Below are 24,923 nucleotides of genomic sequence, written 5' to 3'. Positions count from 1 at the left end.
ACAAAGTCCCTGTCTTCTCTACACACACTAGAGCGCAAGCAGCAGTGCCATCTCGGGCATTTTTTTTTTGCTCACTGTAGATCGCCGTATTTCATACGCTACTGATGTCACGCGCCTGGGGAGTTGTGCCGCCGTGGCTCGGTTGCCTTTCTCCATCATGAGGTTTTCACTGCTTCGCCTCGTGTCGCCGCGCCGCCAAGATGCTTAAGCAGAAAACACTGTAACTAACCCGGGCGCTTACAGATTGTCGCATCTTTTTGACTCAGGAGCGTCCATCAGCATATGGAGATGTTGCACAAGGACGGTGGTTGAGATAATGAGGGTTTTCATTGTTTACTATAGAACATGGATCTTCGATGAAGACAGGGACCGGGGGAATCTGGGAGTTGCAGATTGAGTTATTCCCAATGTCAGGGAAGAGACAACGAACTGTCTGTGGGGATTCGGAGGTCCCAACCTTGCTCCGGATCAATGCTTATCCGACCGGTCTATTTTTTCCGGATTAACCCAGAATCCAACCTGTAGACCCACTTCATAGACGTTGATAGATATTTAAAGAACCAAAAACTTCTACGACTATTATACAATCACTTGACTTCAATTTCACACCTTCGAACATTTTCGGGCATGAGTCTGATGTTTCCCTTTGGTGTTTATTTTGTTATGGTAAGTTGATGCTTGCTTTTTTCCTAATCCTTTTGTTCTACGATGAAATTTCCCTCGTATTCGCAGTTTCCACGCAAGCCGTCGCAAGAGCCTTTTGACGTGCGATGAGCGTATAATACTTCCTTGGATGTCTGAGAACACAGCCGACTTCATTTCTTTTTTTCGCTTCTAGTTTTGGGACCCTCGGGTTGCTAACTTGCAACAAGTAATGCTTTGCAAAGTACGCCAGTAGACACAGAAAATAGCTTAGGGTTAGCCTTGCCCATCAATCCAAGCAAGGCCATGTCAGAAAGAGAAATTCGAAAACCCATACATTGCAACTGATCATGCACAAGTTATGTGAAACTACTGTCGCTGTGATTCTCCAAGTTCCTCCAACTGGAAAGGCCCGCTTCGCCGTTTTTTCATGTACCGAATGCGTCTTTCCGTCAGCGATCAACGCAATCGCTCTTAGTGTTCACAGTTCGTGTGTATTGGGCAAGCAGAGCCATGGCCCATTCTTATGTGATTGCTCCAGGTCCAGACTAGCGTGTGGACAAATCATTTATAAATCTACAGTGGTATTTGAGTTATATAATGATTTATCAGTATCATCAGCAACTTTGATGTCTGTTAGGGTCAGAAGGCGTTTGCTGAAGCAATCCGTTACATGTCTTGTTGCTTTGCATGTGTTATACGTAGTACGTACATAAGGCGTTAATTGCTGCTTGCAATTAACGGCGTCGTTTCTGCAACAATTATAAGCCCAGTTCGCTCTAGTATGCTACAATAGCACTAGCCCTAGAGTTAAGCGTCTAAGCGTCATAGACCCTGCGGTATCAAATCCCACGCAAGCCATGGACAGGGAGCGTTTTAACTCTAGTAGATACAAAAGTGTCTTAGAAAGTGAGCCTAGGGGGGTGGCTATGATGGCTTCCCTGTTAACCCGGTGATCATGTAGGCAGACAGATCATAAAGATAGATCTTTGCGATCTGGGGGGGTGTGTTGTACGTAGTACGTACATAAGGCGTTAATTGCTGCTTGCGAATAATGGCGTCGTTTTTGCGACAGCATGGGTACACAGAGCCCGTCAATCTATCAAAAACCTACCATCCACATCCTGGCAAGAGAGGTAGGTAACGATATTACAAAGGCCTCTACATAGTACAGCTAGCTCACCGCGAGTACGAGTTCTTTCGGCATGTCTCGATTCACAGTTACAGCTTTCACTTAATTCCAGACCGACTGAATCTTCTGTGGCACGGCAGTTGAAGCCAGCTCTGGGTAATAGGGTCCATGTTCCATTGACAAACACGCCCCACAAAATATGCCTCCCCTACTCCAAGTGAGGCCGAACAGTCCGCTGAATTGAGGGACGAGTTGACCTCCAATATCAGCGCCGGCGTGATGCCGCTTTGGACGCACATCGCTACACAGGTCTACGCGGGGTCGCTCACTAAGAACCATCATCCACAGCGCAATGCGGTTCTCTCGGCGACCTCTCCTCCCTCGGGTGGGTTAATGGGGTTGACAGTATACCCATCGCCCGTGCCGGGCGCCGCCGTAGGTCTGCCGGGAACCGGCGCTGTCACAGTGATGTCGGCATCCTGCGGTCCAAGACACAGCACACTTCTCAAAACGGGAGTGGCAACGCGTAGATTCGGGCAGTCGAGGTTTAACCACGGGTTGTAACGGCGAACATCGCCCATAATCAGGTTCTGCGCCATCTCGGTGGACACTCACGAGTCGGACTCTTGGAGGGCGTACGTCTTCGGGCACGAGAGGGGCAAACGGAGTTCCTGGCCTGTGGTGATGGAATCACATCCGTAGAGCTCCGAATTTACCATGTATTGTGCGGCGGATGCGACCTTATGTGCGAGCGCAATGGAGTCGCACGTGTCGCCCGATGAGGTTGTGTAGAACTCGTCGGAGATGCAGAGTCCTGGCGATTCAGGCTCGGCCTCCATCAGAGGCGGAATGACCTCAGTCGGAACGCTGAGGCCACAAGTCGAGTAGACGTACTCCAGGTCGCCTTTCCAATCTTCATCATAGGTCGAATAGGCACTCGACTGCTGCATGAAACGGGGCTTCTCCACGTGACAGAATGAACACAGCTCGTCTCGCGGCATGTCTTTGATATCGAATAAGGTCTTGAGATTACTCATGATATCTAGAATCGAAAGTTAGGTTACTATCTCTTGGAGGGTATGATTTGAAGGCTGCTTTAACTCCGTAGTATTGATCTGAACTCGAGTCCATTAGATTTGTTTTGTGCCATGCTGCCCAGACAATACCGCCCGCTTGGTTAGGGATGGCATCATTTTCCCGAATCCCCGTGCAAACCGAGGTCACAGTGTCGAACCAGAGCTCGATAGAGCGACCGCAGTCCGCGTCACAGACCGAGTCCGTACAATTTCTGCTTTCCAGCGCGCCTCAGTATCGAAGCTCTCGGAATCGCGAGGTGCCGTAGTCGCACTTGACAACCCCTGTCAATGCCGTCTTGCGACCCTCAGAAAGACTGTCAAGAATGTCGACGCCGTCGGTTGCGTTATATAAGACAAAACCGGGGAATCACGCTCTCCAATGGTGCCGTTGCGGACCCAGGCAAGAATGGAAGAGAGAAACCCGTTCTGATTGTCTTTGGCCATTGTAGCAATGCTCTTGGCCGGACTCGCCATCTCGCGGATAGATTCTGCGCAGGGATTATAGATTCAAACATCAGTGCTCTTGTCAATCTCAAAGCCTCGGTCTTGGCAGTCCTCTGTCTTAATACAGTCTTATGAATGTCGCGAGAACCAACTATAAAGACCTGCTGTAGCTCTATTTCTTGGAATACCATCTAGCGAGAATTATAAAATACATACGGGCGCCCGAGATATGAATTTGCTCAGCGTCAATGATATGCACTGCCCACGAGACACCGCATTTGGAAGAGCCACTGGAGCAGTCGTAAAACGAAGGTTCGTTGCAAAGCCACCGTCTTCGAAGGGACCCGGCGCTTTGGGGACTTCCTGAAAGTATGGATATTCCGTCTGAACCATTGCCATTAGGACGTTCTTGGCGTTGGAGAATTGGTACTGATACAAAACGTTGTGCTCGGAAGTTGTTCCGTAGAGCTAAGCCGGGCCCTGAGACTCCATCAAGACACCTCGGGCGACATAAGCAAATGTCAATTTGATCCTGTAAAACAATGTCAAGATCGCGGCCTGCCGTCCAGATCCACGAGTTCTGAGGCGTCAGGTGCACAAGCATGGAAGCCGCCATACAGTTCTTGTTCACTTTTCCGGCCAGTTTGCAGTTTGGGGCAGTCGTTCTTCTGCAGCTTCGATCCGATGGCTCCACCAACCCGAATATGGAAGTCTGGAAGACATGTCAGCTCATAGACTATGGCTGTCAACAAGCCTTGGGATACGCACCCCATAAGCCAGCCGAGCCCTGGCTCAATTCGTGCGTTCCGTTCAACCAGCACAGCTCCGGCCGTAGGCCCTGGAACGGTGAACATCAAGTCCTGAATCCCAACAATACCACCTCTGTATCCAACTTTGACTACATGCCCGGGTTGATTTCATACGCCGTGAGAGGCCCTCGGACGACGACGACGACGACGACGACGACGACGAAGAGTGGCCGTCCGACGTGCGCCGCGACGCCTGCATCGTCGTTGAAGAGCCTGCGCTGGCTTCCCTTGTCAGAGCACCAGACTTTGTCCCCGGCAAGATTCCGGATCTCGACCTGGAGCCGTGGGTTGTCGTCATCGACGGCAAGGACCCGGCGGGTGTGCCTTACCATGGGGGCGGGCCCTACATGGGCTTCACGCGATCGTACGCGCGCGTTCTTGGTCAGCTGTTTGAGAACCTCGGTTCGCGTTCTCTGGCCAGGCTGAGTCCTATTCGAGAGTACGACGGCCAGATCCCGCTTTATGACGGTTCGTCGCAGGGTAAGCTTGTCGATCCTGCTGGCGGGGCGGAGGGACGGTTCAAGTTTTCGCGGGGCACGCCACGAGGATAAGACGGCGCGTGAGCAATGTTGGAGGAGTTTGAGCTAGCTGTGGGAAGGGCGGACGGCTCAGCTCATTGGACCTCATCAAAAGGGATGCTACCCGATTTTGATGGCTACGTCATCCGCTCTTCGACATGCAGGTAGAATAGGAGGCTCAGATGGTACGATTGAGGGTGATGGATGATGATATACAAATGCCCTCACTCATTCTATAGACATTGCGCTAGTAAATCTATAAAGATAACACGTACTCTGAACCACAGATGATCTTTAGTCTAGAGTGTAATGATCGTCTAGAGCTTGCTCCTCAAGTTCTTTCTCTCATCCTTCTTGAACAAAACCTTACTGTTCGGGTTCGGGTCAAAAACTACGCTGTTCAGCGGGTTGTCCTCGCTAGCGCGCTTGAACATATCCTCGTAGACCTTGCCATCGTAGCGGCCCAGACTGCTGTCCAGTACCCAGTCGTCGAACTTCCAGGCGTCAACCAGACGCACGGCATGGGGGCGAATCTCTTCCAGAAGAGTCATGACCGCCTTTGTCCTCGCAAGCGTGATCTGACGAACTGTAACGGCCGCCGAGCTGTAAAACTCACTGGCCTCCTGCTCGAGCGTGTTCAAGGCATATAGCCTGAAGAGCTTATGCAGCAAGCCGACTGTGTCCTTGTCGAGCTGCTCGGTCGTGGCCTTGTCGTTGAGCGCTTCGTAAAAGTTCTTGACGACCATATACTGCGCGTGCGCCGTGCTGAGACGCCAGAAGTCGACAAGCAGACTGTTCCAGGACTGCTTGTCTTCATCCCTATGACGGAGTGCCTCGAACGTCAGAAAAGAGACGCGCCAGGCAAAGGCAGCGACGAGGTCCTCGTCCGAGTCGAGAACGTCGAAGGCGGCGCCGATGTCGCGCCGGCGGAGGAACTCGGAGAGAATGCGCGTGGTGTCGTTGTTGCCGTAATTGCCTTTCAGTACAGAGCGGGCGGACTTGAGAAGATAGCGGGAGACTTGCTGGGTAAGCATGTAGTTGTCTCCCTCCCACGTAAGTGTAGGAAGATAGTCCGCATACCATGACCCGATACCGCTGAAGGAGGAGTAACCGTGGCCACCGCAAGCACGACGGCAAATTTCCAGACCCTCACCTGCAACGGTTGAGCCATAGGCCTTGAGCGCACACGAAGTGGCATGGAGGTCAGCGAGAAGGTCCGTGCCGGGGTTCAGCTCCTCAGGTCCAGGATTGCGGTTCCCATCGCCAACCTTGCCTGCCAGGGCGCTCATGCGTTTCTGATTTTCGTTGTAAAGGCTGATCATGCCGCGGCCGGTGAAGTGGAGGGCAAACGTTGCGGCAAGCAATGGCAGCAGGCGGATCTGCACCATGGTGTAGTTGAGGACCTGGTTTTCGCCCGGCTCGTTGGCCGGGGCATCGCGGTCCTGGAACTGGCGGCGGACGGCGCAGTAGCGGGTGGCAATGGTGACACCCTTGGCGAGCACAGAGCCCGATTGGAGAACAATGTTGGATCGGACCCAGGTAAGAGTGCCGTAGATCAGCGAGGGGTTCGCCGGCCTGCTATATTTGCTCGTATTCGGGTCGACGGACGAGAAACGGGCAAGCATGTGGTTGTGCGGGACCTTGACATTATTCAAAAGCAGGAAACCATTATCCATGGTGTTGAAGCCAAACTTGGGGCCGATATCGCCAACGTGAACGTTTGGAAGAGGCTCGTGGGTTTTCATGTCGCGGATAGGGACAACGAAAGGGTGGGGTCCAATATTCTTGCCGTTGAGGACCAGCTGAGCCATCACGACAGCATGCGTTGCGGCCTTGCCCAAGGAACCGATCCACCACTTCGAGGCGGTCAGGTGCGGGGAGTGCAGAACGAAGGTCTTGTCGGAGGGGTCCCAGGTGGCCGTCGTCTCCAGGCCTCGCACGTTGGAGCCGTGGCCAAGCTCGGTCTGGGCATAGCATCCGATGATCTCGTAGTCCAGTGCCGGCTTGAGGAAAAGCTCATGTTGTTCTGGAGTGCCTTGCTCGCGCAACGTAACGAGAAACATGCTCGCGTGCATCCCGTAAGGTGTCGCCTCGGCGATCAGGTCGTTGGCAGCCATATATTCATCCTGCGACCATTGGTGCTCCTTGTTCAGCTGGAAGAGCCTTTTGCCCCTCGCCAGCGCCGTCTCGATTCGGGCTTCGCGGCCACGGAAGTAGTTTTGGGTTTTGTCGAAGACGGGATCGTTCTTGAGGATGTTTAATATCCTCTCGTTGCGTCGGAGAGCCTCGTCTGTGAACATGAACGTCGCAAGTTGGTCGACATTGAGGTTGGACTTTGCTCTCTCCTGAGCGAGAAGCTCGGTCCCTTGAGGTCCCGATGGCTGGAGGGCTTTGACCCAGTCTGGAGTGGTCGGCATGTTGGCTGAGTATCCGTACGATAGTCGAGAATGGGGTAAGTAGATTAGGACTGGGGAAGACTTCCTGGGGAACTGGGGGCCTTCTGGGGTTTTGTAGAATTGATGTCTTCAACTGCGTCCAGATCAAACTTACGTTTCGTCTTCCGGCTCGGCGACCCGGCAATGATGCTTTGGTGGGGAATGCCTCGGCAATTACTACATCAAGTTAGGGGAAGCCCACTGCTTCACGCGTCAAGGCCATTTGGCGTGCGTTGGGATATCCCTGCTTCACGATATGACCCACCACATCTTGTTATGCCGGCGTCCCGAAGATCACACGGTCGGCGCCGACTTCGACTCCCGAGGTGAGAGAGATGTGCACGCGCATAGCCGAGGAACATCCGGACTGCAGTGCCTGGAGGCTGAGCGACTGTCATTCGGTCATGTTGCGCCACTGCGCTGGTAGCTTTGGCACAGACATGTGCAGATGAGTCTTACTTTTACATGGTTTTGCCTGGTGTAGACATTGGCGGCCGGAAATCACGTGATCTAGCTCCGATTTGCGGAACAGTCTTCCTTAGGAGTAGCATATCCGCTACCTGTTACAGAAGTTTAGGAATAGTCTAATTATGAGTCACCCAAAATACAATATCACCATAGACACTTCTATGACATCAGTAAGCACGGCAGGTGTGGTGTGAAGTTTGCACGTGTCACGAGATGTGGGAGCACAACAGCGAGAAGTGAGGCACAATAGCAATGGTATTGTGGTGATCTGTAGTGGTGTGTGGTGATGAGGAAATCCTCCTCTCAAGGCTATGGGCAGAGGCTGGCAATAAGGTGAGGGGCCCGGGAGGTCACGTGACCTCCCAGCACACGGGTCCCCTCACAACACGAGATATGAGGTCCAACTGCCGTCTGGCAATTGCGGTTCCACTTTCGTTGTCACAGCACGCTAATGTGCTCACAATACTTCGGCTTTAACGAAACAGAAGCTATAAACAAGACTTGAACATCTCACAACCGCGATTAGCATCTAGCGATGTCCAAGATGCGCTTTCATCGAGTGAGTTTGCTTCAAGGGCACTCGGTTCAAGGATACGTTTTTCGGGGGTGCCTTTCCGTTAAGCGGTTACAGCATGTCAACTCAGCATATCCTTGTACTTGCCACTGAAGCCTGAGTCGTCATAAAACACAGGTATGATCTAAGTCATTTTGAGATACTACTTCAAGAGCATGTGATTATGGGTCAGTGGAAATGAATGTAAGGTATGTAACCAGGGGTAATATTAGTTTCATGGAGAAGAGTTACATAGAACAGATGCCGGTTGGCTAACACCGCGGGATATTTCACTTGCCTGGGGAATAATATCGACATTTTAAGTAGGCTGGATGTCTTTTCAACATAATGCTGCGTACCGAGAGGTTAAGAGATTATAAACCTACTTGGACCTTCCAACCGCCCAAGGCTTGTATACAACTCTTTGGGTAAACCTTCCAATGTCGACTGATGCCGGGCATTCTGTTACCAAAGTGATTAATACTGGGCATCTTTCAACGCAAAAACGCCGCACCCAGAGAATTTGGTGGGGCAAGTCGATGAAGACAGACCGGCGTGTCCTAGATTCTGGACCATTTACTTAATTTTCGATCGCTTGGAAATATCACTTGTTCCATAATGGACTTACTGACCTAACCTTTCAGTACCCGAAGAACCAACTCACCATTTGATAAGGCATAGCTGTGCCCGTGCACCTGACATAATGAACCTTTGAAAATATGGCCATCGAACTACCTCCCTACTTCTCTCAACGTCTTGGTGGTGACCGATATACCGTAAAAGCAGTCGCCTCGCGGAGGCGAAACGTTGAGCACCTGACCACAGCCCCCTCGCCACACGTCTGTTCTTGGGTTGGCTCTATTGCGATCAAGTGTCCATTATAACAGAAGCTTCCTGACAGCTATAAATATAGTAACGCACTACAGAATGACCACGAGAATGTTTTTGAAGACCCGTATTGATATCTTAACGAGGAAACTAAAGCATGTCTCTGAAAAACAAGAGTAGAGAACGTCAGGGTGGCGAGGCACGCGAGCTGCTGTGACCAGATTCTGGATACCTTGCTTGCAATTCCGAAGGCAACGAAACACACAACCAGGGTGTTGAATTGAAAGATACCGACTACAGCATAGTGGTTTCACTTCTGGGGTTATGCCAGATATATATCCAAAAGCGGCAGTTGGCCTGTGGTGACATCCTCATATAGAAAGCACGCGTTGTGTCGTCCGCCTGAGTGAAGAGTGCCAAAACGTCCTTAAGAAGAAATGGTACCGAAAACCTGCCCAGACACTGCTTAGGTCGCTTTATATTGAGTTACATGATGCGACTCGGCTTTGATATATATGATGCCTTGTATTCTTTCCACTTCCTTAGTGGCTGTCATATCAATGGCAGAGTTCTGTATCTAGTGTCAAAACCTTGTTTACATGTACTTCCAACGGGATTGCCTTCGCTAAGATGTGTATAGAAAATTAACATCCTAGATCTACATTGGGGAGAGAAAACACATAATCTTTCGTCGATGATGAGCGATGGATTTCTTTCTTTCTCTTCCGCATTGCTCACTCCGTCACCCAAGAAAGGGAAAACTACTGCTTCACAATCCCGTCCAACGAGACGCATCCATTTACATGGACGTGCTTTCACACAATAGTTTGGCCGTTGGCCAATGGGAAATTTTCCTTGGTTTTAGTAGTCTGATTTTTGGTGTGGGGGAGAAATTGTGTAGCTGAAATGCTGCTGCATGTCTAAGTCTAGACAAGACGCTATTTCGAGGAAAAATATGTTCCTTCTCAGCTGTTAGATGCCTGAACAAAAGGATTCCTTTGCTGAAGGCGGACTGGATATATGCTGGGGGGGGGGGGGGGGGGGGGGGCACATCTGACGGGGATTTTATCAGTTACAATACAACAACAGACTTTGATTCGCGGAATCATCCAGAATATGAAGCTCGGTCTCCAATGGCGCCCCATAGTTCGTTGCGTCTCAAAATACTTGGACTTGCATAATCAAAGCCACTATGTCGTCAGGCATTCCGCAATTTCTCTTGATTAGAGGTTGATCTCTTCATGGAAAGACTCTTGCGAGTCAGATGATTGTACGTAGTAAAACACTTGAGAGAGATGTGTATAAAGACCTGGCTCAAGAACCATGTTTCTGGGGTTTCAACCGCTCAGCACACTCAGAACTCCAACATTAAGCACTCTCGGCAGATTTGAACTCCTTTCTGTTGTCTTACCCACGACCTGATTCTCCAGACATGAGGATCCCCAAAGCCTTGGCGACACTCTTCGCCCTTGCCGCTGCGACCCCGACCCCCACTGTCGACAATGTAGTTGAGAAGCATCACCTTGTCAAGCGTGCATCTATCTCGGACAAAGCGACGCTGGGATATGCTACCTTGAACGGAGGGTAGTCTCCTGGCCAGCCGCTTCTCAGAACGATAAGCTGATAGAGTTGTAGAACCTCCGGAGGGTCAGGCGGAACCGTCACCACTGTCTCAACCCTTGCTCAGTTCACTGCCGCTGTCAACGAGAAGGAAACTGCGGCCAGAATCGTGGTCGTTCAGGAAATTATCAAGGGAACTGCCAATGTTCGTGTTGGAAGCAACAAGTCTGTGATCGGACTTGCTGGAGGGGGTAAGCGGTGTGTCCCAATGATTTAATATTTGTATCTTGACTCACAAGACTAAATAGGTTTTGAAGGTATTGGTCTACATATTCGCCGCCAATCAAACGTGATCATTCGCAACATCAAGTCTTCAAAAGTACTGGCTTCTACTGGTGACGGTGTTAGAATTGAGGTATGGTACGGAACATGGGGAATAAACAAATTGCGCTCGAGAGACTGACCAACATACTTTTCAAGGAGAGCACCAACATTTGGATTGATCACAGCGAGTTCAGCTCTGCTCTTGTGGCTGATAAGGACTACTATGACGGCCAAGTGGATGCCTCGCACGGAGCCGACTACATTACCATTTCTTAGTACGTCGACTTCCCAATCGGTCAAGCAGAAAACATTCATAATGACATCCTCCAGCACGTACTTTCATGACCACTGGAAGACTTCCTTGATTGGTCACAGCGAGAACAACGGTGACGAGGATAGTGGTCACCTTAGAATCACTTACGCCAATAACTATTGGGCCAACTTTGGCTCTCGCGGTCCGTCCTTGCGATTCGGCACCGGCCACATCTACAACTCTTACTATCTGAAGTATGTTCTATACTTTAATCTTCTAATTGCAAATAGTTACTGATAATTCGCAGTGGTAACTCTGCCATCAATACCAGACAGAAAGCTCAGGTCCTTATCCAAAGCAACGTTTTCAAGAATGTCACCGTCCCGATTACCTCCCAGGACTCTGACATCGTCGGCTACGCTGTAGCAATTGACAACGATCTGGGCGGTGCTTCCAACCTTGCTCCCGTTGGTAGCTTGAACGCCAACTCTCCTCCTTACTCTTACATGCTCCTCGGTTCTTCCAAAATCGTCGCAACTGTGCCTGGACAGGCTGGGCAGAAACTTATTTTCTAAGTATACCTAGCGCCAAAATGTCATCAACTGCCAAAAGTATAATATGCAATCGATTAGTGATATAGCAGATTTGTACTTAAACATGAAGAAGTAATAAACTATTCAGTATAAACCTGGACTCAAAATACTTAGTTATCATTCAACAGAACTTACGAGCTGCGATTTGAGTACTCGTAAAGCGGCAAGACAACTGATGTACAGCCAATAGAAATGGTTTCAAGTATTCGACATCACTTCTTTTCTATGTTTTTGATCATCAGACAAGCCAATGCTATGATGTACATGATCTGTTTTCTTATAGACTACTGAATGGCTTATATATTGTGTGATGACAAAAATTGGTCCACAGTTATCACTGCCACAACTGTAGTTATATATCGTGACGACATGCTGTTTTGTCAAATCAGTTTCTCGCCGAAGCTGGTATGGATAATTTCAAGCTACCAAGAATACCAATGGCTTTTACGATCATCTGCAGTAATTTTTGCTCTTATTTTTGACTTTTTTCAACTGTATCTATCTGTTCTGGTGCTCGTGTTTGGCAAGATGAGTTGTTTCTTTGTTCAGTCATCGAGATGTGAGGAACAGAACATGGCAGGACTTGACCTGAACAGTTATTTAAACAGGTTGTTCCCAGGCACTGTATATGATTCTGTACCCAAGTGATGCACCTCCGACCATTGCTTCAAACTCTTGACTTGTAACGTTTCATCAAAACAAAACCAAGAGTCCTTCTCTAGCATGCATTGATCTTGGCTCCATGGCCTCTGACTCTACTCGTAATGGCTACCCCCTATATGAAGGTAATGTGATATATCTTGCTATTGTCGTTTTTTTCAGGTAAGACAGCAAGGATATGATTCACTTCAATCTCAACTCTTCTTGCAGTGCAGGCTGCTGGGCAAGAGCTTGAAGAGGTTGTTGGGGTGGGATATGTAGCGCCATATTTGCAGCATCCTTCTGCTCCTCGGCCTTCTGCTCAGCTTGTTGTGTCTGAAGCCTCTGCAGATTATCGTGCTTTTCAATTTCTTGCTTTTGCTCTTCGGGAGGAAGTGAATTGAATGCAGCGATGTCTTGATCCCACTTCATGACGCACTCAATGTTCCAGTTGCACCTCTCGACCTCACCAAAGATGGGGTGTCTGAATCTGGGGTGTCGGCTGGGCCAGTTCGAAGCATGGTAATGGTGTTTGACAAGGGCACCTCTGGAATTATGGTTTCCTGAGTCGGAGTGGCCTTGGCCTGCAGCGAACGACTCAACGTCGCGGACTAGGATATTGCTCACGACCTTCGACTCGTCAATATCGTGAAAGGTATCCCATGTTATTGGTCCGGAGTGAGACCTCGCACTCATCACATCCAGCACGGCTTTGGTGAAAGCTGAGGGTCCGGTGCCGCTGATGACCTCATCAAAGTCAAGCTTGACCTCCGATATGGTAACGCCTTGGGACTTTGCGACGTCACTGAGCCACGCAATGATGTTTTCAACGAGCTTCAACATGACTGGATGACCGGGACGCGACATGAACGTCCATTGGCAGAAGGACATGGACTTCTTGCCAAGAATTGGGTGATTCTTGAAATGTGGTTGATCGATTTCAACACCGATAACGAGGTCGATATCCGCCTCGGCATACCGCTCTGGAATCCATCTGCTGACGGGTCGAAGATCCTCGACATCAATATCCGCATAGACTCCCCCCTCCGCGTACATGATCATGTAGCGAAGAAGATCGGCCTTGATTATGGTAGCGTTTACGTTGCGGTACATGTCGACAATGTCTGGGCGGTCAAATCCATCGGGGCCGTAATGCTCTTCGACGTATTCCATGTCGTTGTTGTCGGTGAGAACCTCGTACCGGTAACCAGGATTCTTGTCGGTCCAAGTACGTGCGGTAAGAACCTGCTCGGCCTCAAAAGCGAACGGTGCGACCTTCCAAGACTGCCATATTTTCTTGGGAAATGCTGCTCGGTTGCTTATTGATGAATGCCGATTGCGTCGTTTAGAGAGGTGGACCGGCTTTGGCACCGACCCAAACAAGTCAAGGTTTGCAACAAGAAGAATTATGCATATACAAGCTATGTACAAGGCTATGCATCTCCGAAGTTGCGTGGGAACTCTGTTTCTGAAGAGGTTGGCTTTCGTTGAGCCTATTGGGCTCCTTGGACTTAAAGGGCTCATAATAGGTGAAGACATGTTGCTTGAGGGTATCGCAAGCCTAAGGATGTGTTCAGCCGAAGAAACAAAAAGCTTTTGGGATAAGCTTTGGGAAAGAAAAATGCGACGAACATAAAGGGGAGCTAGCGGGGTACATGTGAAGATTTGAAGGAGCTCCTTGCATGTAGGCACGCGACACCAGTTACCCTCTTCGCCGAGGCGGGGATTGCCTTACAGCCATTCCAATGTTCCCCTACTCGTCTTCAGATAATCCCTTCGCACATATGTCACTTTCACGAGCCGAGGCGCAGGGATCTAGAAGAGGGGGCAACGCCAAGGTTTCCTCAATGAGTTTGTATCGTGTTGGTCCCGTACAGGCCTGATTGACGCCCCCATTGCGCTTGTATAATGAATTATGGGAAGACATCCACTTATTTCCCTATACGAGAGAGGCAACAACGGGAGCTCAACAGCGCTCTCTCTCATTTACACGGCTCAAAGGGGACGATAGGCCACTATCTCAAGCAAGCAGCCCGGAATTTAGCCATTCAGAATGCGCCGACGTGACGAGAAGCACTCATTGTAGCCGTCTGCATTTCGCGCTATAATAGGGCCGGGAGACCAAGCTGGTTTGAGAATCAATTGGACGATCGTGACCACCGGAATCACCGGCAACTATGGTCAGGGAGTGACAGGTGGTGTAACCTTCCCAATCAAGAGTATTCGATTTCCAAGAGCTAACCCTGAGGCGATTTAATTCGCCGAGTGTGCTTCGGTCGGCATTGTGGTTTACAAGTCGGACTACTTACCTAACTAAACCAACCAATGCAACATCATTTGAAAGACCAGAGGGACCAATCGACCATCATACATCCAATAAATGTGATATGCGTCATGAGGAAGGGATTCTGGTGGCATTGTCTTCACACCATTGGCTTTGTTCACTTAGTTGGGATTCTGTAGTTGGCTCTCTGCATTCTATCCTTGTCAGTTCCCCGCATTTTGAACCAGGAACCCCCGGACGATCAGTGGAACGTTGGTCCTAGAGCAAGCCCATCACCCCGCATACTTCAACATTCGACCTCGGAACTATCCCAAGGTTCGCCCTGTTCAGTCAGTAATTGATACTCTTTTTGCTTGTGAACTTTGGACGAACAACTTGATAAAGGCAAACACAATCGTATTTATTATTAAAGTAGCGCAAGGATCAACGCTAAGCCTAACTACACCTCTTTGCAGGTGGCTTTTCGTTGACAACTGGCATTGAGCCCATGCAGAGTCCTGGAATATCCTTTGAACAATCACAGACAGCACCCGTCAGCACGCATTCGACATCGCCAAGAAATTGAGGCTGAAACGTCAACCTTTTCACATCAACCACTCGTCGTATGCAACATCTCGCAAGTACATAAAATGTCTCCCAGAAATGATGGCATTCTTGACAGTCAAGATTGGGACAAAATCAAGCCAAATTGGTCTGCAAAATCTCAATGGCTGGCTCAAGGCGTCGACAGGAAGCTAACGACACCCACACGAAGCAAGCGGCTTTCACGCTTGAGCCTTGCCCGCCTGAAGTCCTTCATCTGGCCCATTGGATATGCAAAGCAACCGCATGCTTTACGACCTACAGCTTATCTTGACGGGCTACGAGGATTCGCGGCTTTCCTGGTCTACTGGCACCATCACGAACTCTGGGCACACGAGCCGCATATCCAGAATTGCATATTCGAAAATTCCTTTGGCTACGAAAACAAGTACTACTTTGTCGCCTTTCCTGGAATACGAAATCTATTCACTGGTGGACATTTCGCCGTGTCAACATTTTTCGTCATCTCTGGTTACGTCCTCTCTGCCAAACCGCTGGGCTTGATTCAGTCCGGGGATCATGGCAAGTTGGCGGAAAACCTTGGCTCGGCCCTGTTCAGGAGATGGATCAGACTATATCTTCCTTTTATGGCTACCACGTTCATTTACATGGGGCTCCTTCACCTATCTGGTACTTGGGTTGACAATAAAGATCGTGCATCGACTTGGATAGAAGATGTATGGCTCTGGTATTGCGAGCTGAAAAACTTCAGCTTTGTTTTCACTACTGGAGGGAGCCCTTTCTTCAGCTGGAACCCTCACCTTTGGTCAATCCCAGTTGAAATGAAAGGCTCAGTCATCATATACACCGCACTTCTCGCATTTTCTCGATGTACCAGAAATGCCCGGCTTTGGTGCGAGGCTGGACTCGCATTCTACTTCATGTACATCGCGGACGGATGGTACGGCGCCATGTTCGTGATGGGCATGGTTCTTTGCGATCTTGACTCTCTGGCGAAGAAGAACGACCTACCGAATATCTTCAAAAGATTGGAGCCCGCCAGAACTTTCATCTTCTATCACTTGTTCCTCATTTCAATGTACCTGGGTGGCGTCCCGTCATATACCGGTGATGTCATGAGGATGCGCGAAAACCGTGGATGGTATTACCTTTCCTTCCTCAAACCTCAAGCCGTCTTCGATTACAAGTGGTTTTACCTTTTCTGGGCTGCGGTGCTACTCGTAGCCTCTATTCCTCGTATTTGGTGGCTGAGAAGGTTCTTCGAGACACGCTTCTGCCAGTATCTTGGACGGATCTCGTTTGCTCTTTATTTGGTCCACGGACCTGTTTTGAATACGCTGGGGGATCGCCTCTATACAATTGCCGGCTACTACAAAGACTCGGAACAGCAAAACCTGGCACACTTGGTTGAGAAGTTTCCCTTGCCAAAGATTGGCCCTCTTGGATTGGAGCCAGCCTTTCTCCTCCCCCACCTGGTCATCCTACCTTTTACTGTTTGGTTGGCAGATCTCGTCACGAGATATATCGATGAACCTAGCGTCAGGTTTGCTCAGTGGATGTACAGAAAGACACTCAATACTTCGGCAACGCCAGCCTGGGTCTAAGGCGACGTGCTCGATTAGAATATATCTTTCAGATCAATCGAGAGACATTCCGGCACGCATTGAGAAAAGAAATGGAACGTAGTATATACATCTATCATTCAACAGTTAAAATCAAGAGAACCTAATAGTCCGATACACCAAAATCACAGCCTTCGTGCTACCAGAGCCATCTCATGATAGGGCAGATAGACTGCCAGAGCTTGTAGTTGTCCTTAGTCCCGGCTTGAGTGTCCATGGTGGTGTACCAACAATGAGCCTGCCACGCAGACTGAAAAGCTTAACGTGAAGCATAGACAGGATACCAGTCACGCACTCCCGAGGTGAGTTCCGCCTTCAAGAGGCTTATGGCACGCTAAGTGATACATGACACCCTGCTATCTCGTGTTTGTGCATCCTCTTTCCGATGTACTACTGCATCCTACATTACAACCAGTGATTATGCAGGAACGGATGCATTGCCTGAATTGGAACTGGCTTGGACGGCCGTGAGGGGAAAAGGAAACGCAAAACTGGCAGGGGTTTCGCGCAACACACCGAGGCATATGCATTCTCACATGCCTATGAGACAAGATTGACAAGCCTTGAGCAAATCATTGCTCTCATTTGCACCTTTTTGTATAATGAACAAGCCATCGATAATATCTATGCGTCTCAATGGACTTGACCCTCGGCCTTAGGAACGTGGGTGGCTAGGGTCAAGGTCCAACAAGTTCTCGCAAGTGAGGGGAAGCCCAGGTGCCTGGTCATATTCACTTGTTGGGTGCGACTAGTCCGCCGATCCCTATAATAGGGCACACATTTCCCGATAATGGCTATCGAAATTAACCTGTATTCCGTTACCCCGCATAGTTTGGTGGCCCTGCTTGCTCCAACCCTGATTTCGCGACGGATTTGAATCAGTACACTGTAGGCAGAGCTTTGCTCGTGCCGTTGCTCCGGAGCCCCCTTTTACCGACTTTCAAATCTCAGTCAAGCTTGACTGTGTTGTAGCGGAAGCAAGTCGACAGACGAATTTTCTCACCTGCCTTTTCTCGTTGCAACCTTGATCCTAGTGCCATTGAATGCTCTGTTTAGCTGCACGAGTCCAAGGCCTCAGCCCATGACAAAAGCCACTCGCAATGCTAGCAAGGGACCTCAAGCGCGTCGTCCTCACCATCGGCCCATTTATCTTCCTCGTTTACTTTGGCATACGCTGTCTCGACTCCAGGAACTCTTTAACTGCGGTCGACCATTGGTACGATTACGTCTTTGCCACAAATTGGAAACAGAAAGATGAACTCAAGCCTCACCAAGAACTGCTGCCCTCGGACTCGGAGACTCATCCAGAAGGCATGATTGAAGTGGAATCTCCTATACCAGCAAGGAAAAAATATCATGAGATATTTTCAACATCAACAGTGGACAGAAAGTTCTTTCCTATACATTTTGGCCAAGAAGAAGCAATCAACCCCAATGTCTTACCCCATCCCAAACTCGACAACACATTCATCATCGTTGCACAAAAAAGCGAAATAGATAATACACCAGAGTTTTGGGAGCTGGTTTGCAATGCAGTCTTTATGTTGGGAGAGTTGACCTGCGTTGAGCCATCGTCCGTCCTCCCTATTACCGCTACAAAAAGTGGCGAAGGCAAATGCCCCACTCAGTTGGCCTATATGGCTCTTAATGTCGGACCTCACGATGCGCGCGTGTTTTATGGTCCAAAATCTCCATTTATCGTTTTTGGTTCTAACTCGAGGTTCGCATGCTTCGGGCAGTTCATACAAGACTTCCGCAAACTCGGAGACTGGGGATTTGAAATGGGGTTGGACTCAGGCTTTGCCATTGGTACAGAGCTTCAGCGTCCCCCGCCCTGGGGCACAATGGAGAAAAATTGGTTTCTCTTCTGGGACGAGGATGGAGCGGCCTACATTCACCAAGACGTCGCACCGAAACGGGTATTTGCCAAACTGAACGCGGACGGCTCGGTGGGGCCAGACCTTGCGCCCTTGGCAGCTGGGGACGAGGCGTGTCTAAGCAAGTACATGCCAAAGCTACCACCGGACTTGGAGTCCATACATCAGGCGACCAACTCACTCAGTATCTCCTTTTGCAAAAGGAGTGACCCGACCTGCAAGGCCACCGGCGACAACACGTTTTTATTCACGGTATTCCAACACAAGACGTTTTACCGCTTTCATAGTGAATATGAGCCGTATGTCATGGTATTTCGGCAAAATACACCCTTTGAAGTATTTGCAGTGTCCAAAAAGCCAATTTGGATTCATGGCAGGGTGGAAAGGCTTGATGGAGGCGCTGACATGTTTTACGTCACATCTATGAGCTGGAAACAAAGGGATCTGAAATACCATGGTTTCCTAGACGACGTACTTTTTATTTCATTTGGAATTGAGGATCAACGAAGCGGGGTAATTGACATTCTTGCAATGGACCTACTGGCGGATCTTGGAGCCTGTTTGTAGACTTGATGCTCACAATATGACCGGGTGGTTTGCATTTGCCACGGTATATATACAGAACTTTGGCGATCAATACTAAGATGAATTTTACAATCCGCTACATCCCTAGTACTACAATCGCTTGCAAGAATCGGGATAGGCGTTGAATTGAACTAGAATGTCTTTAAGAGCCACCTTTCGTTGTGTTGTGACAGATGCATGGCGTGCTTGAAGTTACTAAACACAAAGTAAATATCAAGCAAGTGGGAAAAGATGAAGATGATACCATTAATTCATTTATGGTACCATCGAGAGACCGCTGGCCTAGCCATACTGCCGAATTTTACCCATAGCTGAGCTGGGTGACAGTAAGCCTCTGTCTAGGAAATACATGTACAACCCATAAGAGAATGAATATCTTCAATCGCCGTGCCTTCAACGGCCTCGAACATCACTGCTTAAACTTTTTGAATGATTCTCAGCCCCAAAGATACTGTTTTACTGTGACGTCATCTTGAGCGATACCGCATGCGGGACGACAGCAAACAGAACATATCTAGACCGAGTTCCCACAAGTAGTCTAAGACTGAAAGGCTTCCTTGAACTATGAGGAAATTTGATAAAAGCTGAAAACTCGACTGCTAGAATTTGAATAGGCATAGGCTGCTGGCTTCTGGAAGAACTAGGGTAATTCGCTACTGCGTATTGCTTTATTAGCTGAACGCGGTGGACTGGAATGACTTAAAGAAGACGCCACATCTGAATCTATAAACCTATTAAAAGCGTCTTCAAGCAGCTAGCGACAGTATTCCAACTGCAAACTCACATGCCTATGCTCAAATGCCGTATTAGGCCATCGGAGCATCAGCACCCCGAGATAGTTCACATGCTATTACCAATGGAGTCAACGGGAACAAAGCAGCAAAGCCATTTAGTCATTAGCCTACACCAAGGGCGCTAATTTCCAGTCTGAATGCAGGATTTTGCCACCAGGATTCCCAGCAAGTGTCAGCCTTTGGCAGTTTTGCCGATCCGTACATTCCTTGCTTGTTTTACCCTTATTGGCGGAATTTCCCTGGTTATGCCTCATCTTCGTTCTCAACAAGGTTCCACCACACCTTTAAGTTTCTGTAAGACTTAACTGACTCACTAAGCCTCTATATTTTCATGACCTTTCGACATATAAGCGGGACAATTTTCCGACAAAGTGGCTCGATAGTCAGTCGATATGCACAACCTTGAATTCAAGATGATCAATCCTGACCATTCTTTCACTTTTGTCAACTTGGCGTCGAAGAGCTTCGACCTTGTCGAACAGTCGCTCCCTACTGCACCTGATGTGCGGATGATTCAGGAGCTACCTGATTCCACAGTCTTAACAAGAGGCGGAGAGGCAATCATGTCATGGACGAAAGGATGCTATTTTGGGAAGAGCGGCCGTGACGACGTTATGCTCTGCTGGCAAGAGATGGAGGCATTGCAATCGTTCTGCATCGGCATTGAGTCTCCTGAGAGGGGCTTTTTCAAGCCCATTCGGTCACATTACAAGATCAAGTACAACGACGGAAAGGAAAGCAAGAATTGGTTCTTCCCTTCCGATAACCCTGGAGATCCATACACGTTCCCAAACACGATGGACGTCAACATCGTGGTCACAAGTCATTCTGTAAAGGATCGGCTGGAACTTGAGATCATGATTAAGGATAAGAGTCCATCAGATCTCAGACAGTAATGGTATGTGTCTAAATAACCCTCACTGAGGCAAGCTCTCGGCATAAACCTAACAACACGTACTAGAGCCACCATGTTAGTGATCGATCAAAGACCGTTAACTATTTGTGGCTGACTTTGATATTCATGTTCTAGTACATCAAATATCGGTATATCTCAAAAGCCTTGATTATTGAAAACATGAGGTTGGGGGAGTTGTTGGTGTCTGTTAGATTCAAGTGTAACGTTTTGTTTTCTTCGGGGCATGAAGATAATTCAACCGCATTATTCAGTTTTATCATTTCAAGCTGGGGCTACTTTTTGTGGGATTTTTGAACCAATTACTGTCGTGCACTAAATGTTAACAAGATTAAGTTTTCTATATTCATTAACATCCATGTAAAGCAAGAACTGTGTCTCGAGGCAAGAAACTCCCAATAGATAGGCATGTTTATATGATAGCTCGACCATCAATTATTCAACACTATAAACTCTTTTTCCTGGTAGCACGTACCTGAACCTAGCACGTAACACATCAGAAAGATATGGACACGTCACGTTAGGGAAGGTTGACCTTAAGTTTATTGAACAGCGCAGATTGAAATATTTGAAAGCGTCAACCCGGAAGTAAATTGTGTGGAATGTCCCATCTCATTAATGATTACAAGTTGATGCATGTTCAATAGGTTGCCAAATGACAATACAAGACTTAACTCTTCTTTTGATTGCTGGAATTGTTTAAATGCCTATTGCGAAGTTCTAAACGAACATCATAACAGTCCCACAGTCATTCAACTTCTAACTCGCGAAACAGCTGGCTGGTGGAGCTGACACTAGCATCGCTTCTGTTTAGGTATAATAGAATTTTGCCTATAGGGATCATTGGATGAACCGAGTTGTTTCAAGCTTATTATCAATCTAACAAATCTATGTGTAACTACTTCGTTGACATGTGATGCCTAGCGGGTCAAAAAAGGTCTTGCGATGCTACCCTAGTTGAGTTGATACGTCCAATATACTTGTCAAGTCAGTCTCTATGGGCGATTGGTTTAGTGGTATAATGACCGCTTAGCATGCGGTAGGTCCAGGGTTCGATTCCCTGATCGTCCAGCTTTTTGCTGAGATTGATGTTTGTCAACAAGTTTTAGATCATTGCTTTTATCAGGACACTGTGCAGTTTCAATCCAGGGTAGCACCGGAGCTCTACGTCTCAAAAATATGCATAAGTGTGCACTGATGCAAGTGGCGAAAGATGCATTACTCGTTCTGGTCACTGTGGCTGCTTACAGGGGCTAGTGCTAGTGTCAAGTGGGAACATTTCGCAGGGTGTTGCAGGGTATATTAGGCGTTAATTGCTGCCTACCATTAACGGCGTCGTTTTTGCGACAGAACACATTGTCGTGCTGCTGATGTAGAAACTGGGTAACAGCATCAAATTTCAGTTGTTATCAGATCTGATGTTGTGAGGGGGCCCGTGTGCTGTGGAGGTCCCGTGACCTCCCGGGCCCCTCACCTTCTCCAGCCTCTGCCCATAGCCTTGAGGAGGCTTTTCCTCCATTACCACCACCACTTAGATCAGCAATCCTATCGATTGCCTCACTTCTCGCTGTTGTGCTCTCACATCTGACCATCCTTATTGATGTATTGTTTCGTATCACTGGAGTACTGCCAGCTAGATTGCAATAACCTTGGCCATTGTTGTTATTGGCCTGAAAGTAATGGTAGGAGCATAATCCTAGGCCGTGTGAGTCTGACTCAGCAGCCTCTTGAGACCAAAGCTGAAAAGAAGCGGGCGCGCTAAGGGCGGATCATCCATGTTCGTTTCCTGTCTGACCTAGCGCTTAACTTTCGCTCACCTCCCACCAATGCGTGAGAAGCTTGTCAGCCTGCTTAATAAAACACCCAAGTTCCCCTCAACATGGGAATGTACTGGGTCTGAGGATTCTCTCTTGCGCTCCTCAACCGCTTTGGCAAACCCCAAAGTTTTAACCCATCATGGCGCCTATATCGCATCTTTTGCCGGCCGTCACGAGCATGTCAGGTATCAGCCTGTCAGCGCTCGGTCTTGTTGTACTCTTATACCTCATCAGTCGAGCTTTCTACAGCATCCCGTATCCCAAAGGAATTTCACTCGTTGGTGAGCCCGACGGCGCAACGAGATTCAGTATTCGTACATACTGGCGATACTATACAGACTGTGAAGGCGTGTTTCGGGAGGCTTACGATAATGTATTTCGCTAATGGCACTCATATTCTATAATCCAGCTAACTCGAGGTTCAGTACGCCAAGAAAGGCAAGCTGGTGGTCGTCCCCGGACTCGGATTTCGTCATGACGTAATTATGCCTACCAGTTATATGCGTTGGGTGCAGAATCGACCAGAAACGGAACTGGATCTGAACGAAGCCTTTAGCGAGATCGACCAGGTGTCCTGGGCGCTTGGGCACGACCGCTACGTTGTGGACGCATGGCAAGGAACCTTGGTTAAGACTGAACTTAACGCTGTGCTGGAGAACATCTGTGCCGCCTTGAATGACGAGCTCGGTGTTGCTTTTGATAAATGGTTTGGGACTGACCAAGAGTGGAAGGAGATTGATCTTTTTCAGTCGGTCAAGATGGTTGTGGCTCAGGCAGCCAGTCGTTTCACGATTGGCCTTGATCTCTGTAGGTACTCTATACAGGGTATTGGGCTCATGTGCTAACAACTACTAGGCCGTAACGAAGAGTACCTGAACCTATCATTTGACATAGTCGACCAGCTCATTTTGAATGCAGGAGCTTCGGGTGCCAGTCCTCGAATCCTGCGGCCTCTAGTCGGTACTCTGATCAACTTCAAAATGCGAAGTAAAATCAACAAACTCAGGAGAATGTTTGAACCGGGTTGGAAAAAGCGTATTGAGACGTTAAAATACGACCGAGACGACCCGAACCATGTTGAACCACAAGACCACATGCAGATGATGGCCCGTTACGCCAAGGAGCATCGCCCAGAGGAGTTCAACAACATCGACATCATGACACGACGCTTGATCGCAGCCAACTTTGGCTCCATGCATCAAACCAGCATTCAAGTCACAAACATGCTACTCAACATCTTGGGCTCAGACTCGGAGTTCAACACCATGGCTACTCTACGGGATGAGGTCAATCGTGCTCTATACGCCGACGGGAACGGCGACTGGACAAAGGCCAAGGTCAGCAAAATGGTCAAGGCAGACAGCGTGGCAAGGGAGACCTTACGACTTAATTCCTTCGGCGGGCGCGCTGTCTTCCGCAAGGTCATGGTCGATGATTTCAAGGCACCGGACGGATCCCACTTGCCCAAGGGCACCATGATCTCTTTCCTCGGACTGCCAGTGCACACGGACGGCGAGTTGCTTGAAGACCCCCTGAAGTACGATCCTTTCCGTTTCTCCCGCATGCGGGAGGACGCCGCCGCGAAGGCCGAAAAGACACCCCCACTCTCCTTCGTCACAACCAGTCCCGAGTTCCTGCCATTTGGTCACGGAAAGCATGCATGCCCTGGTCGCTTCCTAATTGACTTTGAGTTAAAGATGATCATCGCCTACGTGCTGGAACACTACGACGTGGAGTTTCCTCCGGAGTATAACGGCAACCGCCCTAAAAACTATCGGGTGACCGAGGCCTGTTTTCCACCAGATGGCGTCAAGATACGGATTAAGAGAAGAGTGACCGCCAACAAGGAATGAGAAATGCGTCGGCGGGTTATAGAAAACAGGGCACTAGATGCGGCTAAGGGTGTTGAAGTTTAATACTGCTGCCGGTGGGGCCTGGAGACTGACTATGTACGTATATGTGAAAACAGGGAAACAGAGTCACACCCTCTCGAGTAGCCCAAGAATTTAGACTGATTCGTTGCGATTGCAATGAAAGACGTCAAGATGAATTTGAACACATGTTACTAGGATCACAGAGTTAAGAATGCTTCTGAGAAGACTGTGTCTTGACTATAAACTTCAAGTTGAGGTCCTAGGCCTCCGCATGGACTATATAATGAAACGAATCAGGGAGCTATTTCACTTCAGGCTTTATGAAGCAGTTTGATTGCAT

The 24,923-nt window shown here is 48.8% G+C and overlaps 9 protein-coding genes and 1 non-coding gene across 10 annotated transcripts; 6 read left to right on the top strand and 4 right to left on the bottom strand.

Annotated features, from left to right (window-relative positions):
- Positions 1 to 2,112: 2,112 nt before the first annotated feature.
- Positions 2,113 to 2,373, bottom strand: GLRG_11478 (uncharacterized protein; the record flags this gene model as incomplete). Its single annotated transcript, XM_008102162.1, has 1 exon — positions 2,113 to 2,373. One exon carries the CDS (start codon positions 2,371 to 2,373, stop codon positions 2,113 to 2,115), a length of 261 nt encoding a protein of 86 aa, XP_008100353.1.
- A 12-nt stretch (positions 2,374 to 2,385) lies between these two features.
- GLRG_11477 (LysM domain-containing protein) lies at positions 2,386 to 2,811 on the bottom strand (the record flags this gene model as incomplete). Its single annotated transcript, XM_008102161.1, has 1 exon — positions 2,386 to 2,811. The coding sequence occupies one exon, from the start codon at positions 2,809 to 2,811 to the stop codon at positions 2,386 to 2,388; it is 426 nt and encodes a 141-aa protein (XP_008100352.1).
- A 2,127-nt stretch (positions 2,812 to 4,938) lies between these two features.
- GLRG_11476 (acyl-CoA oxidase) lies at positions 4,939 to 7,038 on the bottom strand (the record flags this gene model as incomplete). The annotated part of the gene is made up of 1 exon (XM_008102160.1): positions 4,939 to 7,038. One exon carries the CDS (start codon positions 7,036 to 7,038, stop codon positions 4,939 to 4,941), a length of 2,100 nt encoding a protein of 699 aa, XP_008100351.1.
- Positions 7,039 to 10,337: 3,299 nt separating this feature from the next.
- GLRG_11475 (pectate lyase) lies at positions 10,338 to 11,617 on the top strand (the record flags this gene model as incomplete). Its single annotated transcript, XM_008102159.1, has 6 exons — positions 10,338 to 10,489; positions 10,541 to 10,716; positions 10,774 to 10,880; positions 10,946 to 11,064; positions 11,120 to 11,296; positions 11,350 to 11,617. The coding sequence occupies 6 exons, from the start codon at positions 10,338 to 10,340 to the stop codon at positions 11,615 to 11,617; spliced, it is 999 nt and encodes a 332-aa protein (XP_008100350.1).
- Positions 11,618 to 12,478: 861 nt separating this feature from the next.
- GLRG_11474 (glycosyltransferase sugar-binding region containing DXD domain-containing protein) lies at positions 12,479 to 13,813 on the bottom strand (the record flags this gene model as incomplete). Its single annotated transcript, XM_008102158.1, has 1 exon — positions 12,479 to 13,813. One exon carries the CDS (start codon positions 13,811 to 13,813, stop codon positions 12,479 to 12,481), a length of 1,335 nt encoding a protein of 444 aa, XP_008100349.1.
- A 1,374-nt stretch (positions 13,814 to 15,187) lies between these two features.
- Positions 15,188 to 16,705, top strand: GLRG_11473 (acyltransferase; the record flags this gene model as incomplete). The annotated part of the gene is made up of 1 exon (XM_008102157.1): positions 15,188 to 16,705. The coding sequence occupies one exon, from the start codon at positions 15,188 to 15,190 to the stop codon at positions 16,703 to 16,705; it is 1,518 nt and encodes a 505-aa protein (XP_008100348.1).
- A 1,118-nt stretch (positions 16,706 to 17,823) lies between these two features.
- GLRG_11472 (uncharacterized protein) lies at positions 17,824 to 19,167 on the top strand (the record flags this gene model as incomplete). Its single annotated transcript, XM_008102156.1, has 1 exon — positions 17,824 to 19,167. One exon carries the CDS (start codon positions 17,824 to 17,826, stop codon positions 19,165 to 19,167), a length of 1,344 nt encoding a protein of 447 aa, XP_008100347.1.
- Positions 19,168 to 20,371: 1,204 nt separating this feature from the next.
- GLRG_11471 (uncharacterized protein) lies at positions 20,372 to 20,875 on the top strand (the record flags this gene model as incomplete). Its single annotated transcript, XM_008102155.1, has 1 exon — positions 20,372 to 20,875. The coding sequence occupies one exon, from the start codon at positions 20,372 to 20,374 to the stop codon at positions 20,873 to 20,875; it is 504 nt and encodes a 167-aa protein (XP_008100346.1).
- Positions 20,876 to 21,891: 1,016 nt separating this feature from the next.
- On the top strand, positions 21,892 to 21,963 carry GLRG_13286. Its single transcript has one exon. It is a non-coding gene; the product is annotated as a tRNA-Ala (tRNA).
- Positions 21,964 to 22,848: 885 nt separating this feature from the next.
- Positions 22,849 to 24,562, top strand: GLRG_11470 (cytochrome P450; the record flags this gene model as incomplete). The annotated part of the gene is made up of 4 exons (XM_008102154.1): positions 22,849 to 22,990; positions 23,048 to 23,082; positions 23,135 to 23,516; positions 23,565 to 24,562. 4 exons carry the CDS (start codon positions 22,849 to 22,851, stop codon positions 24,560 to 24,562), a joined length of 1,557 nt encoding a protein of 518 aa, XP_008100345.1.
- Between the last annotated feature and the right edge of the window lie 361 nt (positions 24,563 to 24,923).

Source organism: Colletotrichum graminicola, assembly GCF_000149035.1.
Source record: "Colletotrichum graminicola M1.001 genomic scaffold supercont1.89, whole genome shotgun sequence".
Lineage (NCBI taxonomy): Eukaryota > Fungi > Ascomycota > Sordariomycetes > Glomerellales > Glomerellaceae > Colletotrichum > Colletotrichum graminicola.
Note: the sequence above shows the minus strand (reverse complement) of the source record. Positions and strands in the feature narration are given on the sequence as shown.